At 42.8% G+C, this 18425-nt stretch overlaps 1 protein-coding gene across 4 annotated transcripts in view; it reads right to left on the bottom strand.

The window, feature by feature from the left end:
- Window positions 1-9190: 9190 nt before the first annotated feature.
- Csnk2a1 (casein kinase 2 alpha 1) overlaps window positions 9191-18425 on the bottom strand; it is a 46448-nt gene continuing 37213 nt past the window's right edge. For 3 of the 4 annotated variants that reach the window (XM_032904429.1, XM_032904431.1, XM_032904430.1), the window contains 5 exons: window positions 17198-17299; window positions 15869-15969; window positions 14543-14691; window positions 13262-13348; window positions 11792-12070 (listed from right to left, as the gene is read on the bottom strand). In XM_032904429.1, the coding sequence (XP_032760320.1) occupies window positions 11955-12070; window positions 13262-13348; window positions 14543-14691; window positions 15869-15969; window positions 17198-17299 (555 nt within the window). In that variant the 3' untranslated portion in view covers window positions 11792-11954. Of the gene's footprint in view, window positions 12071-13261; window positions 13349-14542; window positions 14692-15868; window positions 15970-17197; window positions 17300-18425 lie in introns of all 4 variants that reach the window. The other variant, XM_032904428.1, reaches the window with a different exon arrangement.

Raw genomic sequence — 18425 nt, 5'->3', positions numbered from 1 at the left:
TTTTAGGAGCTAGGCAAGTGCTCTACTACTGAGCTAAATCCCCAACCCCTCCTCTGTCTTTTCTTAAAATTGGAGACATATTGGTCTTGAACTGGCTGCTAACAAATGACCTTGAACTCTTGATCCTCCTGAGTGCTGGGATTACAGCATTGCCACCATGCCCGATTTATGAGCTACCAGCTCTTGAAATCCAGGACTTGAAGGATGCTAGACAAACACTGTAGCAGTTACGCTACATCTGTGACCCCGAATTATACAAAACTTCCTAAGAACCTACGTTATTTTTGGAAACTAGATCTACATAGATTCCATAATTCAGTGATATTAACATCTGGAGAACATACCAAGGCCCTAGATTTTTCTCTGTTGCAAATAAATAAATACTCGTGTAGAAGTTTGGCCTGAGTCATCTTTGTTCTGTATCATCACCAAGAATCAAGGATGCTTCATGCTTACAGAGAATTAAGTCATCCATCCCACTTGGAAATATGAAAAATGAGGTCATCCCACCAGGGAATAACCTGCTTAAGCAAATTGGGTCATTAGTACATATGCCCGTGCTGGTCAGTGAGGCAGCCAGGTTCTGGATTCTTGTCTTCAGTCAGTGATTCCTCTCTGCCCTAGCACCGTAACACAAGGACCAAACTTTGTGGTCACTCTGAAGCTAAGGCCTGCTCCCACCACTGTAAAACAAGGAAGTATCTGGCTCTCAAGGAGGAAAGGGAAAGATGGTTAAGTGTAAAGGAAAAGTAGCTGCTCACAGTGACTGTTACATAGATATTTCCTTTGAGTGGAACACTCCTGGAGAGAGGATTCAGGAAGGAGGACTGGTGACGGTTCAGTTGGGTAAAAGCTCTTGCCATAATGTACCAAACTAGGAAAGAAATCTCTCAGCAATTTAAGCAATTGATAGGCTTAGATGTGTGTGCGCTATGTACCACTTATTCTCTTTAATGTTCTCTAAATGTTGTTTTTATAATTTACTCCTTCATTTACATACATTTGCCTGTATATTTATGTGAATAGGAACCCTTGAGGCCAGAAGAGGTCTCTCATTACCAGTTACTGAGGTTGCTACCTGCCATGTGTGTGCTGGGAACCAACAGGGTCCTCTGCAGGAGCAGCAAGTGCAAACCATGAAGCCATCTCTCCAACCCCTAGTATTTGTTTATTCAGACAGGGTCTCACTGTGTAGCCCTGGCCTCTGTTTTGCCTGCCTCTGTCCAGGTACTAGAATTAAAGGTGTGTACCATCTTATCTGGTTTTTTAGTGTGTGTAGGATGTGTGGGCACAAGAACATGGAGGTCAGATGATAACCTGTAAAATAAGTTATTTCCTCCCTTCATGTGGATCCGGGGAGTCTAACCTGGTTACAAAATAAGAGATAATCTCTTATGTTGAATGTAAGCATCACCTGTCAACGAAACACAGATTGACCAATGAGCTGAGGCAGATTAGAAGGTGGGACATCCAATAGAGAGAAAGGAGTTGTGGGAGGACTAGGAGGAGAGATTTTGCCTCAAACTCTGAGGTGACAGATACACAAAACTGAGTAACCAGCCATGCGGCATGCTAAGAATAGAATAAACAGCATTATTGAGATGTAAACTGGTCAGGAACATAGCCAAAGCCACTGGACTAGGCATTTATTCATATATAAGAAGTCTCAGTCATTATTTCAGAGAACAGAGTGGATGGGTGGAAAAACATGATACAGATGGCATTGAAAACACTATTAGCCTTGCACAACATGCACTTTACAGGCTAAAACCATCTCAGTGCCCTGATCATTTAAAGCTCAGAATCTGATAGTTCTATTTATCTGTGGGTATGCATATAGGCCAGTGGGTGAACTGGGGATGAGACACACAGTTGGCAACCTGCTAAGCCATCTTATCTGCCTCCAGGAAGTCTTTTAAGTGTCCCAGTACTTATGAATTTGGAGAGGGGGGAGGGTTTACTATCTCTAAGTTACACCCCAACTGTCTCTACACCTTTGATCTTGCAAGCTGATTTTCGCTAGTTCCTCTATCATATCACCCTTTAATTCATCATTTGATAGATCCAGTGAATGACAGTCTAATTTGTGCAAGACTGCTTCTTGGAAGTGGACATATATTGTCTAAGCTGGTTAACTCACGTAGGGCAGCAGAAACTCAAAAGGGCTTTCAGGTATGCACTTAGGCATGCCTTCCTTTCTGCTAGCCCTTTATTTGCAGTTGAGTTGGGGCAGCTAAGTTTATTGTGAAAGTCAAACCCCATGCACACGCTTCAAACTCTTCTGACACCGCTGATGTGGCATGCTGACTGGTTTTCCTTACTGCGTCTTTCAGCCTTCTGTTGCCCTTTTCAGAGGCTCTATGCCTTGGTATTGCCATTAGTGTCATTCGATGCTTATCTGCATAGCACTAATAACATCTAGAGTACTGTGCTAAGTCCACCTCAGTCTTCTTCAGGCACTGTGTCCCTGGGACTTAGTGGGTAGCTTAGTGTCCGCCCCCCCCCAAGCTGGAATTCTAGATCCAGTACATATCTCTGTTCCTGCTGAAGAGTGTTTTTGTGTTCTTTCGGCTTTGTAATAACTTGGTTCTCCTACCCTCCAATCTTGGCCTTTTGTGTGGAGGCACAAAGGACAGTGATGTTTTTCTTCAACTTTTCTTTTTTTAAGAGATATTTGGTTTTTGGTGTGGTTTGTAGTGTGCAGTGGCAGGGCCCTCCTCCTGTCACCTTTCACTTGTGTTCACATTAGTTTTCAAATCACTGGCTCTCTCTGCTTCTACCTTATGCCTGTCTTTCTTTACCTCTGATGTCTGCTCTTCAGATTTCTCTTCATGTGCCTACCTCTCAGGTTCCAGAAGAGAAAGCTGGTTATCTCTCCCACCTTTCAACTGGAGCACTGTCTGCAAGAAGGGGAGGACAACAGAAAATGTGTGCAACTGGGAGGCTTTGATAAGCTTTGAAGCAAGAGACGTGACTCCAAAAGAGGTCTCTGACTGGAGAGTTTAGGACAAACCGGAAGTCAAGGAACAGGACAGCATAAGAGACAGTTAGCTATGGTGGTAACAGAAGCACCAGGATGGTAGCCTGCACAAGGAATTTTGGCAGTTGGACTGGTGGGAAAGAATGTATTCAAAATAAATATCCATTTATTAAAATTTAGTTTATGTTTTATCCAGAGTGATAGTGTTACATGTACATAGGTCTACTATGTTAACAATAAAACATCAAAACCACATGCACAAACTCATTTTCCAATGTTAGCCATTATTCACTTTTCATAGAAAGTGTTTAGTGCTTCTAAACTTATCCTGTTCCCAACACTACCATACCCACACTCCCCCACCGTTACTTCTTTGTTGTGACGTTCTGGCTGATGAGATCAGTCTTCATGATGGCTGCAAGTTCTCAATAGCTGACCGGGTGATGAATTTATGTTAGCTTCTCCCCATTCTCTTAGAGTTGGTTGATTTTTGTTGTTTTTATTTTTAAAAGCTTTCAACATTTGAGCCTCTTACAGTTTTACCAATTATAATGTATTATTTACCCAATCATTATAACGTGGAAACGCATGTAGCGACTCCCAATAAACCTAGCGGTGCCAGGCTGCAGACTCTTGCTCTTGGCAGGACTCCATTTTGTTCTGGCCAGGAAGCCTCAGACTCAGAACTGATTTCAATTATTGGTATGGAGGTGCACATCTGTAGTCCTTGCACTGAGGAGGCTGAGGCAGGATTTCTGCAAGGGCTAAAACCCTGTCAAAAAACAAATGGAGGCTGGAGAAGGCTCAGTGGTTAGGAGCTCTCACACTGCTGCTCTGGAGGACCCGATTTCTTTCTTTTTTTAATAGAGATTTATTTATTTTTATGTATTTGAGTACACTGTAGCTGTCTTCAGATACACTAGAAGAGGGCATCAGATCCCATTACAGATGGTTGTGAGTCACCATGTGGTTGCTGGGATTTGAACTCAGGACCTCTGGAAGAGCAGTCAGTGCTCTTAACCACTGAGCCATCTCTCCAGCCCTGGAGGACCCGATTTCAATACCTGGTATCCACTTTGGGTACCCATATTCACGCACACATACTGACACATAAACAACATAGTTAAAAATAAACCTTTTAAAAATGAACACAATAAAATAAAGCACAAGATTTTTCTGGTAAATACATATATAATGTTTTGTATCCACTCAATTGAGAGTTGAAAGTCCCCTAAAAGAAAAATATTAGCTTTGGATTGAAGGACTTCTGTCATTTTCCCTAAATAAGAACACAGTTGCCTGGCACTGGTGCTGTATGTCTTTAATGCCAGCACTTGGGAGGCTGAGGCAGGTATGGATCTGTTACTTTGAGACCAGCCTGATCTACAGAGTGAATTCCAGGATGGCTAGGGCTACTCAGAGACACCCTGTCTTGAAATGACCCCCCCCCCAAAAAGAAAAAAGTACATATCCATGACATTACATTGTATTTGAACAGAATCCAGAGGTGATTTACAAGTATGTGGGAAATGTACAAGATTAACTACAATGCCATTTTAGAGAAGGAACTCAAGGTTAGGTAGATTCTGGTACCTGGGGTTAAATGGGGTTCTAGAACAAATCCTTTGTGGATACAAGGGACAATGATTACATTTCATGCAACTTATGACTTTCGGATACTTCAAATGATGAAAGGTTTTTAGTTCCTGCTGAGACAGCATGGTTTGATTACACTATAGGTCTTGACTCCTCACTGCCTTATAAGACTGATACCATACCCTTTGCCACATTACTTCCCATAGCACACATGAGATGCATATATCCTTGTCTCACCAATGATGGGCTTGATTGATGACTTGTGTCAACATGCCTATGTGGCTTCATCTGTTTACCATGGAGAACAGGTCCCAGGTAGCTAGTTTCATTATGTGACTCAGAAGGAACCACCTGGAACAAAGTGAACCTGACCCAAATGTTGATGTCCAATCCACCTGAGAATAAATCTCAGTCCAGAGTGATTGCCCTAGAAGGCTAGGAATCCAAGACAATAAAGTGGGAGCAAAAGCGAGAGAAAGACAGTCTGTTAGGGCAAAACAGAAAGAGGCTCAGGGTTTCCTTGAAAGCACAACTGTTGCTGTTCATACAGCTCAGGAAACAGAAAAGGCGGCACAGAATAGTGTAACAGCTTTTTCCTAGTAGGGCCTCCTGTGCTATCCTAATGCTATCTACCAGAGGCAATTATAGTTAATACTTTGTTTTCTTCCAAATGTTTTCCCCGGAGGCAACCTTTACAAATATCAGGGGACTGTTTCGGTTTCTCCTTTGAAAGGCCCTGTCTCTGTCTCTACCCCTGAGGTCCCTTTGTATCTAGTTTTCAGTATGCACTTGTCCTTCAGGATAAACTGTATCTTCCTTTAAAAGGTGGGGCTTTCCCTTTATTCCCTTCTCTTTTAAAGTAAATTGTGGTATGCTATAGGCCTTAGGGCAGTGAGTGCTTATATAAATTAGTCCCCTCTACCATGTTGACTGGAAATCTTTTAACTTTCCAACATAATGAATTGACTCATTTACTGCAGTGCTAGAGGGAGAACCCAGAGCCTTATGCATGCTAGGCTTCAAAAATGAGCTATCATCCACAATATTTTCTAGATATTAAAAAACGGACCAGCTAGTTATTCCATGTATGTAACCTTTATTTGATATTTCTAAATAGTTCACATCTAATCTCTCCAAGTTATTGAGGATAGAAACGGGTTCATGTTGAGTGACATCTTGTATGGGATAATCAGGACCAGGTAGAGCAGAGTGCACACAACTGTAGTCTCAGTACGGGGACTTGAGAAAGGCTTACAGGCAAGTTCCAGGTCTGTCTGAGCCAGGTTACATGCTAGGACCACCTGGGCTATAGGCCTCTACATTCATTTCTCTAGGTTTCTGCTGCAAATATAAAAAATGGAGCAGCCATTCTAGAGGAGCCTATGTGAAAGGCTCAGGGCAAGGGCAATTTCATGGTGGTGAAGAAGAATCCCTACAACTACGGACAGAGTGACAGTGTCAGAGCAAATACAGGAGGACAGCAAAGGGCTCTGGGCTTTGGGAAAATCAGAGGTCTGGCCGAACTGGTGGAAGCCTGCCCCACTTAACTGATACCTTTTCTAGTAGAGATGTCACTGCCATCTTCTATAAACATTTTTTCAGAGACCTACAGCCTTCCTATAGATAACTTATTATGTGTACTTTACAGGTACACAGTAAAGTAAGGAGACATCACTGCTCCCAGTCTACTACAGCCTAAAACTGTGTGGGCACCTACGCCTGGCATCTTACAACAGGCTACACAACGGGTACCTTTCAGTCTTACAGAGTAAAGTACTGGGACTTCTGGGACAGGAGATTGTGACCGAGGAAGGCAAACAGGGGCCCTGTCCCAGGGCATTAAGGTTCAACTTGGGTAGCTGCTCTTCTCTGGATGTTACAGCTTTATGTCTTAGGACATGTTGGTAATGTCTTACAATAAAGTCACTTGTGGAAATTCTGTTTAAAATGCAGGGCACCCACAGTGATCTGCCAGGTCACTTCTCGGAAGTGGTTAAATTTCTCACAGGGTCAAAGAAAGGCTACAAAGTCTACAACGTGTGCTATGATGAGTTCCAGAACCAGATTCCCTTCTGATGCTAGAGAACAGTTGGAATATTACTATATACAGGTGTTTAAAAAAAGACTTCTGAGCAAAGTGTGGTGGTATACGCCTTTAATCCCAGCATTCAAGGCAGAAGCAGGTAGATCTGTTAGTTTAAGGCCAGCCTGGTCTACATATCAGTTTCAAACAACCAGAACTAGAGAGATCCTACTTCAAAAACAACCTCCCAACCTCCTTCCCCCCAAAAAACACTAAAAAACCCCAAACAAACAAAAACAAAACAAAAAACAAACAAACAAACAAACAAAAAACCACCTCCCACAAAAACAAACAAGCAAAAACCCCCAAACCTGTGTTTAAATTTACTAAATCGGTTGGGATTACTTCTTAGTCTTCAGCTACTTACTCCCTTGGGCTCCTTAAATAAACATTGTCTTGTCCTATTGATCCAGTCTGGTCTGTGGCTTATAATTACAGCTACAAACCCAAGACGGTTCTGAGATGCCATTTGTCATGATTTATCTCCAGCCATTTAGCAGGCACTATATTATTCCATTCAGCCTTCTTCACTCCTGGAAGATGTCTACCGACATTTTAGCAAAGGGGTTTTAGTAAAACAAGCAAGGTCACCAGGGAGATGACTTGTATGTGTAAGGGACAGACAATGACATCAACACAAAAACACAAGAAAAGTGGCACAAAGAGAAAGAAATACAATAATAGAATAAAGGAGAACCCTCAGATGAGTGGGGCAGGAAGAGCCTTCTGAGGGAAAAAAAAGTGTCGCCCTAAAAACATCCGATCAATTTAATTTCTTCTTCAGTTAAGAAATGGTTCTTGGTGGTGCTGAAGTGCATGCCTTTAATCTCAGCACTCAGGAGGAAGTGTAGGTCGATCTGAGTTTGAGGCCAGCCTGGACTATAAAGTGAGTTCCAGGACAGCCAGGGCTGTTACTGCTATGGTCTGACCCCCAACCCCACCAATCAGAATAGCCGTGGCCATTTTGTTCCATGCCTGCCAGTCATTGACACAGAGAAGAGACCTGACTCAGAACAGGACCATGATAACCATATCACCAGTTATTTTCTGAGGTTTGTTAATCCTTTTTTTTTTTTTTTTTTTTTTTTTTTTTTTTTGGGGGGGCTGGGGACCCGAACCCAGGACCTTGCGCTTCCTAGGCAGCTCTACCACTGAGCCAAATCCCCCAACCCCTGAGGTTTGTTAATCCTAAGAAATTCTGTAAAGCTTTGTTTATGTAGGACCCATCAAATTAAAGGTCAATATGTGTCTAAAATGGCTCGAGCACCATGAAAACGGTTGACCGTAGGGCAGCTCCTGCATATGAGCTCATTGTGGGGTTTTTTCTTTTATAAGCTAACAGAAAAAGATGTCTGTTGTCATAGTTCAGACATTTCTAACCTATGCCCCTAGTCTGATCAGTCTTAGGGTGTGTGTTCAAGAACCCATCCCTCTGACTGAGATCAGTGTTGGCATGGTTTGCAGAGCAACTCCTAGACCACAACAGTTACACAGAGAAACCGTATCTCAAAGGACAAAAAACAGGGAGAGACATGGTCCTAGAAGTCAGCTTCTTTAGCACAAATGACCCACAGCTAGGAACATTCCTTAAAATTGCAACACTAAGAAGAAAATACCAGCAGGGAGGCAGGCAAGGATCCATGACTAAATCCTTTACTGAAGAATCACGCACACCCACGTCAAAGTATGGCAGTAAACCTGCTGTGGGAATCTGTGGACAGTGATGACGAAACCAGTTTTCAGGACTTGCTGTAAAACCCTACGCAGTGAACACTTTATAAGGCAAATGAGAAGAAATTTAGTAGGATACCAGCATTCTCCAGTTCTGATAACAAAGACGGAATGAGAAGCAAGCGTGTCCTGGTCTGTGTGTGGAGCACTCAGCTGCTGAGCAGACACCTGTTTCACACATTTTGTCATGTCTGTGTGGCATAAGCTGCCCAAGATGTTCCCATGAGCTCATCAGCACAGGCAGTGTGTGTCTCCACAGGGACTGCAACACTGCTCATCAAACGGAAAACCCCCAAACAAGCTCTCCTCACAGTCCTTCCAAATTTTAAGTGCCACTCAGCTCTAAAAATCAGTGTTAGGTGAGCAAGGTAAGGCCTCAGACAACATTTAGTTTCTTCTTCCCTTAAACCCATAGACGTTCTGAGGAGGGAAGGGCTTCTGCCACAAAGCACTGTGAATTGCTGAGGACTAACTAACCTTCGCTATCAGAGGACCAGAGGAATTAGGTAAGGGTCAGCCACTTGACATACATTGTCCCTTCTCCCAGGCAGAGTGCCCCTAGGTCTAACAGGTGTGACTAACTCAGAAAACATATGTGATATGCCTGCATGTGTGTGACCGGGACATGAATGAATATAGGACTCCTTCCCTTCTACTATATTTCAATGCCAAAACTTCAGAGTTCCTCCCTCAATATTAAATTTCTCCCACCTAACATCTATGAAAACGAAGCCATCCTTCATTACACACGGTGTCGGTTGGAGAAGCATATTGCTCAGGCTGCATGGACATTTCATTGATTTAAATGTTTTTATTTAAAAAAAAAATTAAAGACCTTCATGGCACAACTTCTTCCCAGCACAGTTATGTCTTAGTCATACCAATTACAATACAATTACAACCAATAAATCAGGGAGGGGAATTCTGACTTTAAACTTAAAGAGAGGAAGGGCACACTTCAAAGCAAAGTTAAAAAATACTTTATAGAGTAACTGCCAACACAGCTGTTTTATATTGGCATCCATCCCGCCGTCTAAGCAATACAGACACAGGAAGTGCTGAGAAATAGTGTCCCAATACAAGGTGTACAGATGAGGTAATTTACAACACAGAAGTTGTTACTCTGTAAACCCTGACCCTCCCTACCCCCAACCCATTCAGATCTTTTAAACTCTCCACATTTCTGCAGTGACTCCTTGTTTCTTTTAAGCTTTGATTTATTTTAAAAGGCTCTTAGGTGGCACTCCAGAGTCCTCTGCACTCACCCTCAGCTCTTGCACAGGTCTGATGTGTGAGGAGGCCCAGTTACCTACAGCTGTCCACACCAGTTTCAGACACACCTATACTTCTGAGCTGTGAGCGGGGTGTGGAGTCCTGATCCACAACTTTCCTTTCCACCTCAAAAGAAAGAATTCATCAGTCTAGGTGTCTTGTTCAAATCACGATCCAGTGCAAACATAATCACAAACTGCATCTCTGGCACACCTGGTGCTTTCAGCTCTGCACAAATCCAATATGGTGACCCTCACAGCACGCTAGGGCACACAAGAATCAAGTACAATAAATAGTCACTGCAAGTGGCCAAAAGAAGAAGAATCACTCTGCAGTCAGGTTTTCCTTTAGTTCTCGCTCTGGCTGAGAAATGTAAGAAAAGCATTAGCATCCTCTACTTTATCCTTACATTCGCTAAAGCCACCACCTTGATAAAGTCACTAAAGCCAAGATGGGTTACAAAGTTAGGCAAGTTAATTCAATTCAACTTCCCAAACAATTATGTTTTATCTATGATGCCAGGTGAGAAAGGCTTATGAATCTAGAAAGGTAGGAGAATGGGGAACTAAGATTTTAGGCCTTAAAATATGTTGGAAGATTTTTTTCCTAGTCCCCACAGGCAGCTACTGTAATGAAGTAACAGGAGAAAATACAGAGCTGATGTTTTGCTATTGTGCTTAAAAAACTAGGCTTCCTCAGTGAAGCACCTGATAAACTTAGGTGGTTGGATTACAGTGGGAAGTCCACTTTATACACACACAGACACACAAAAACTGGCGACTTCTCCTATCCCCAATCCCTGCAATGCTGAGACACAGAATGAGTTTTATGGCAAAGGATCCTTAATCCCCAGAGACGCTTTGGCTTGTGGTGCTTTTTTTTTTTTTTTTTTTTTTTAAGGCCTCTCTGCCCTGCCCAGTACCATGGGTCAAATGAGGGGTGTATAAAAATGAGGGCCTTCGGAAGCTTCCATGGTATGGGCTGTAGTCCTCTCAGGTTTGAATGTGAGACACCCACCCATCGAGACCTTTACACAGGGAACTTAAATCTAACCTTGATAAATAAAACCAAATGTTTATTTACACCAAAGAATTCCAACACTGGATCTTTCACATATGAAGGACAAAGTATTATATATACACACAGCAAGGGATGGCAGGGCCATTACAAGAGAACTGATAGTTTCCCACAATTACAGGTCTACCATTTCTGGTTCACTGGAGATAGTGGCTCTGCTCCTGCCTCTCAAATACACTTATAACTGAGAGCAGGGCCCCTCACTAGATGGCATGTGAAGAAGAGGGCAAGGCAGGAGGGGGAGAAGTACAAAGCTTAAAATGAACCCAGTGTGGCCACATCACCCGTTAGCGCATAAGAGTGCTAGCATGAAACTTATATGGACAATATTTCTTTTTTAAAAAGCAATAAATTATGCCCACTAACTAACTGACTTCAAAATGGCCAAGTCAAAGAAAACCGAAAAGGATTTTGTCTTCCCTCTCCTACCAGCTATGAAGCACGGCATATCTGGAGATGAAAAGGGAAAGACCAAAGTAGGAGCCCAGAAAGGGAAGTATCATGAACGAAAACTAAACTAAAATTAAAGTCATTTAGGATTAGGTTAGTAAGACATGATTCGTTCAGAAAAAAAGCTTTTGGATCTGTCTGCAAGCTGGGTAGACTTTTACACCTTGATGTACCTAAGACAGACCCACCTCCACCAGAGCCGGAATGAGCCATGGATGCAGTCCTGGAGAGGAGAGATGAAGTGGCCAGCCAGCAGAACAGTGTACAGAACGGACTGGGTCCTCCCTACCTTTCCCCTCCCATCCTCCGTGATGAACTACAATTTATATTCTCTGGAGAAGAACATGAGATATAAGCCCCAAGAGTGTACAATGTGGGGAGAGCAACATGGGAAGGGGACGAAATCTCCACCCAAACGCAGCAGCTGGGACCGAGGCCAGTTTATCTTTGTTCTTTAGTGGTGATAAACTGAATTTGGAAGGGGAGAAAAAATTTTGTCCATGAAATATTCCACCTGCAGGTAATTTTTTCAGGGAATCCCCTGAGTTATGAAAAGTCCAAGTTTTTTTTTTTTTTTTTAAAAAAAAAAAAAAGAAAGAAAATCAGCCTATAATTTTTTTTATGACTCAACTACTAAATCCACAAGCAACGGTTCAGACACGGTGCTTCTGAAGTGTTCTCACCCCTCCCAACCAGGCGCAAGCTGCATTAAGGAGAGGGTGGAGTCCCCACCTCTGCCCAGGCATCAGAAGACAGATGGGGTCATTACTGCTGAGCACCAGCGGCAGCTGGTACAGGTATCCCAAGTGAGTTGGCAGCAGCAATCACGGGTGAGCCTGCCAGAGGTCCCAGGGGTGAAGGGGTTGGCACTGAAGAAATCCCTGAAAGAGAATAGGAAGCCAGAGACAGACACCAAACACATAAACCAGAGCTGCCAATTCTCCCATGATGTTTCCCCAAAAGTTAACACAATGATAATTTTTCTTTACAACTTCTCTTGGCCATATTTTGCACACTTCAAAGTTTAATCTGTATGAATCCATTAACATTATAAGTTCTAGGGGAGCTAGAGAGATGGCTCAGCAATTAAGAGCACCGACTGCTTTTCCAGAGGTCCTGGGTTTAATTCCCATCAACCACATGGTGGTCCACAACCATCTGTCATGGGATCTGATGTCATCTTTTATACAGGGCACTCATGTACATAAATAAATGAAACAAACAAGTAAATATTGTAAAAGAAAAATACTGTAAGTTCTAATAATGAATTTAGCAGCCAGCTGACAATTATGCAGACACCACTGGCAGTCTGTTTAGGAAAGCACTGTCTACTCTAGAAGCTCTGCTCTGCACCCCACTTTCTCAAAGGGTGACTTCTGGCCAGCCACAGTGAGCAAGCACTTGAAACGTGGTTAGGAGGACTGGGGCCATAACACTACTTTTACTGAGTTTTTATTAGATAGCCATGCAGGCAGTTGCTACCATGCTGAACAGCATAGGACTTTAACCAACTGTCAAACAATGGTCACTTAGTAGAAAAAGGTGCATTCTGGCCTCTAAGCAGTGATTTCTGTTTGGGACTTTATCTACCTACCTACCAAACTACTTCTTTGCTCTTTATGGTTTGTTGGGAATTCAAATTTCTGCAAGAACTTTACTGTAGGAATACTAGAATTTTGAAGGGAGACACTGTTGATACAAGACAGTATCATTCCAAGTACCCAGAGCACTTAGCAGCAGAGATTATCTACCCTGACCATCCATGTAAACCTAGGCTTGGGGAGGGGAAAAGACAGATCCTTGGTGGCTGTCTAACCTGTTAGCCTAAGCTAACTGGTAGGTCCCAGGGAGCAAGCCCATGGCTTGTGGTGCACATGCACACATATAAAATAGCTCAACAAGGCAAAGTGGACGGCTCCTGAACAATCACTGACCTCTGCCTTCCACCCAAATGCATGCAGCGTTCTCACAGAGAAGAGGAGGTATATAAGAAATCAGGCACAAAAAGGGAACTGAAACTAAGAACAGTAACTTTCTTCTACTTTCTAAAAGAGAACTGACCAATCACCAACCTGACATCATATTGGCGCTGCTGACAGGTGTGCTGCCCCCTGCCATGGCAGCCGAACTCATTCGAGCCTGGTCCTTCACGACAGTGTCTAGAAAACAGATAAATAAGGTTGGTTCTGTTGTGCTTAATGTACAAAACTAGTTGGGAGAAATAAGAGTAGCTATCTTCAATCTTTGCCTTTGGTTTATACTCTATCACTACTTCTAGAACATAAAGCAGCAACTCCCTTCACCATGAATCAAACGTCATGTAATACACACATGGCCTGTGCAAACTGTAGCTAAAACAACTGTGAGTACAATGGGAGGATGACAAGTAAATATCCACTATACAGCTAATTAAAATGAAGGTGGCTAAATGGATGTTTAATGGAGACAATACAACTTAACCTGGCCAAGACAGGAGTTTATTATTAGTGAATTAGTCCAAAGCAGAGGACTGAGTGGGCCAAAGGTATCTGCCTGTGTAGGATAGTATATAATCATGAACTTTATCTTCATCCCACATGTGTTTCAGTTATAGTGGAATGGGGAACAGGCTATCAGACTAATTAGAAAATCGTTGCATTATCTTCAAGGAACAATGCAATAGTAAAACAAACAGCATTGTAAGTCTAGAATGGGTGGGAGTAACATTTCACTCACAAAAGTATAGTTAGCTATATAACCATAAACCTTACATAGACACACTAGTAAGACTTGTAAACCTCTCTAGTTCTCTCCAACAAATGATTAGTAAAAAGGTGGGTCAGATCAAGACCTACTCTACTCAACCAGGTCAAACCAGAAGGAAAATAAGTGTTCATAGACAAGAATCTTTGCAACCCCTCCTACCTTTTTAGATAGATGCTTACTTCATAGCCCAGCCTAGCTTGGTAGTTACTATGTACAGCCCAATCTGACTTGGACTTGTAGTAAACTTAGTTTAAATCACAGGCACAAACCATCATATACAGAAAACAATGAAATTTCATAAAGCATTATCATGTACTTCTTTATTTGGGCAGTACTGTGGATTAAACTGAAAGTCTCACACATACTGGGTGAGCATTCTGGCATTGCCTATATCCCAAGCCCGCTTCCCCAAATTCTGCATGGCAACTGCTGTCAGTGCCCCCTAATCTGAAGAAAATGAGACTTAGAAAGGGTAAAGTAACTTCTTGGTAGACTAATAGGAGCTGATCTATTCCAGGTCTGACCTATAATACTCAGTCCAGAATCTTGGTTACAAGGTTTTCCTTCACCTCATTGTCTACAGTGAAGTAAACCACAACTGGACTCACAGAAGTAAGGGTGCTCCATGGCCTCTCTTGCAGTGAGCCGTGACTGGTGGTCGTATCGCAGCAGCTTGTCCAGAAAATCCAAGGCCTCGGGGCTGACAAGGTGCTGGTTTTCACTGTGGACAAAGCGCTCCCATCGCTTACGGGAGTGTCTGTAAGGCAGAATTAGAAGTGAGAAATGGGCCACAGGTGGTACAGAAGCCAAACAAACAGTAACGTATAAAATCCAAAGAACAGCTTTGTAGCACTGCTGTATTACAGAGGGTAACACCCACAGACAGAAACTAACTGGCAATGATAGTATTGCTCTGTAGTGTGTTGGCCTGATGCTGTTTGTATTATAATGCTAATACTGGTTCCTCAAGACCTGGTTACCCCAGAAAGACAGTCTACACATAGACCTAAGTGACACTATGCGACCTGGCTCTCAAGTTATTTCTGATGCCAACAGCCAATAGCTGGGCAGAAGAAACATACATGGGTTTAAGGGTTCCTGGGCCTAGGGGGGTCTGAGGAGAACCATGAGAGAGAAGGTGAGGAGATAGAGAAAGTTGCCATGGGTTGGGAGTCAAGAAAACATTGCCCTGGGGGCTGTAAGTGACAACTTGTATTAATAGAAAATAGATTTTAATAGCATAGACGGTAGATATCTGCCCAGCTCTAGTGCTAAAAGGTTGTGTGTCCAGGAACTAAATGATGAAAGGTGGGGCAGAAACCTCGGATTGGGATTAAATACTTCTAAAATATTGCTTCAAAAAAAAAAAAAAACAAAAAAAACTGGGCCTTCTGTCTTTGAAGAAGAAACATACTTCAGGTGATTCTTAGGTTGTTAATGCTCTTATTCAGCAGACAGGTAGTTGAGCTAGCCAATGCTCTTTCCCAATCTCCATTCTTGGCAATTCTGGCACTTGGCAGAAAAATAAATGCCTTTGCATCAGGAAGCCCATGTCCTCCTCCTCTAAGGGGCCAGTGCCTTCCTACTCTGGCTCCTCAGCACTGCTGGGTAGCGGTCAGCAGACCAGTCTACTTTCCTCTCGAGTCCTGCTGCTTACGAAGATGTCAACTGTTAACAGGAGAGACCTGAATGATCCAACTGTAGTCTTCTACTTAAATGCTACATTTACTTAAACTCCCGTCACAGGAACCCTGACTATAACCTTCACATACTCAGGCCTTTCTACGAGGATCTAGACAGATGACCATCAATCCAACGTTATCCTGTGTGCTCAAACCACATCCTATAGCACCAGACAAGACACCTTAGCACTTTTGGCAAAGACAAAAAGACAAATGCCAAAACCAGAGACTTTGGGGGTGGGGGTAACTTACCTGCCCAAGATATCGTTGAAACGTGGATCTAATTCAATGTTGTACTTGTCAATATAGTCATATAAATCTTCCGTTCCCAGAACCTTGGCTATCCTCACCAACTAATATCAAAGAAAGAAAAAAAAAAAAAAAGACCCATACCACAAACATAATCAAGTCAGCAACTAATAAGTGAGTTAAATAAACTAATATGCCCTACAAATAATGTTACCCCATAATGTTTAATTCAAATTTTGCTGTGTAGTACGGGTAAAATTTCACTTCTTTTAGAACTTGAGATACACAGTTCTGCATTTACATTAAATTTACTTTCAATTGCTTTTATTGAAGGATTTAACTACGGACAATAAGCTGTTTAAAGGTATTCATTCCTCTGCACCATGTACCCCTCAGTCCTGTATGGCACTTGACACAAAGCTACAAACTTTAAACTTTAGGTGACATTGAGTTCATCTGGAACTGGAGTTATAGGTGTTTGTGGGTGCTGGAAACTGCCCAGGTCCTTGTCCAGTGTAACAAGCCTTCTCGGTGTCTAAGCTGTCCATCCAGTCTCTGGGCTTGCTACTGAGCAATTTCCATGCTCTCTTCACATAGAAGCAAGAGCAAACACTAAAAGGATGTGTGCGCACACAGGAGGTGGTGGTGCACGCCTCTAACCCCAGCAATTGAGAGACCAAGGCAGGCAGTCTCTGTGAGTTCGAGGTCAGCCTGGTCTACAGATGGAGTTCTATCTAGGGCAGTCAGAGCTGTACAGAGAGGCCCTGTCTTGATACTCCTCCTCCACCACCACTACCACCAAAAAAGGTTAAATCTAACTGTTTCAAGGACCACTAAAGCTAGCTGAACAAGTAGAGAACTCTCAGATATTATGTATTATGAACTGGGCTAGGAAGGTGAGGTGTGTGTGGCAACTGTACTTTACATCAAATTTTTTTTTTTTATATTCTTGAATTTTGAGACAGATGCACTCTTTGTAGTGCTGACTGTCCTGGAACTTGCTGTGTAGACCAAACTGGCCTTCAACTCAGAGACCTGCCACCTCCTCCTGCTGAGTGCTGGGTGAGTAGGATGGGAACAGGGATGGGAACAAGGTTTCATGGTACAGTCCCAGAACTCAGAAACCCATACACTGTTTGTCTCCCAGGTGCTAGGACTAAAGAAATGCACAACCACATCTGGATACATTTTAATAGTTTTTAAACACTGTAGCCCAGGCTGGCTTGGAACTTACCAGGAACCCAGACCCACTGAAGTTTCTAATGCGTTTCCAGATCTGGCCATCTTTACACTAGGTCAGTAAATTTCTTAATGGGAGTAACATGTTTTCACCTGATCATAATTGTCATGTCCATGGAAAAATGGCTCCTTCCGGAAGATCATACTTGCCAGCATACAACCCAAGCTCCACATATCCAAACTATAATCGTACATCTGTATTAAAGAAAACATCATTATCACATGCATCCTCACGCTGTCACTTCTAAATACGAAATAGACATTTTATGTCTGTGAGTACACTGTCGCTCTCATCAGACACACCAGAAGAGGGCTTCAGATTCCATTACAGATGATAATGAGCCACCATGTGGTTGCTGGGAATTGAACTCAGGACCTCTGGAAGAGCAGTCAGTGCTCTTAACTGCTGAGCTGGTTAAGAGCTCCTCCCCAAAATAGACATTAAAAAAAAAAAAAAAAAAAAAACCCTGAAAATAACTTTGCTCATAGTTATACACCAATAACACACTTCTTTCACCTATTGGCTTATTTGGCTTTTCGTTAATAGAAGAGATGGAACTTCGAGCCTTGTGCATACTCCGCAATTGGCTGACCATTAGGCTACATGGCCAGCCCTAATTTGAATCCTGTTTTATTTCTCCCTAAGATTTTTTTCAATGTGTATTTGTGTTTAGGACAGGGAGTGAGTGTGACATGTGCATGTGAGTGAAAATAAAGTACCCCCTGCCAAAACAAATCCAGAAAGGCTTTAGATTGCCTGGAGCTGGAATTACAGGTGGCTATGAGAACATAAACTAGACCTACAAGTATGTGCTCTTAACTTTTGAGCTAATTCAGCCCCTCAACTCAGTTTTCCCCCCATTAATTTGTTTATTCACGTAATATCCCAATCTATCCTCCCTTCTGCCTCTCACACAGTCCCTCCCCCTCCCCTACTCCAATGAGAAAGTGGAGGTTCCCCGGCACCCCCGTGGGTATCCCCACACCCTGGCGCACCAAGCCTCTGCAGGACTAGGCACATTCTCTCCCACTGAGGCCAGTCAGGGATCCCGTTGGGAGAATGGGATCCACAAACAGGTGACAGCTTTAGATAGCACCTGCTCCAATTGTTAGGAGACCCACAAGAAGATCAAACTGCACATTCCCTACATATGTGTGGGAGGACAAGTTTCAGCCTACGTATGCTCTTTGGTTAGTGGTTCAGTCTCTGAGAGCCCCAAGGGTTCAGGTTAGCCGATGTTGGTTTTCCTGTGAAGTTCCTATCCCTTCCAGGGCCCTTAATCCTTCCCCCCAACTCTCTCCCATACGAGTCTCCAAGCTC

Source organism: Rattus rattus, chromosome 5 (assembly GCF_011064425.1).
Source record: "Rattus rattus isolate New Zealand chromosome 5, Rrattus_CSIRO_v1, whole genome shotgun sequence".
NCBI lineage: Eukaryota > Metazoa > Chordata > Mammalia > Rodentia > Muridae > Rattus > Rattus rattus.
The sequence above is the reverse complement of the archived record's forward strand: the minus strand, read 5'-3'. Positions and strand labels throughout refer to the sequence as shown.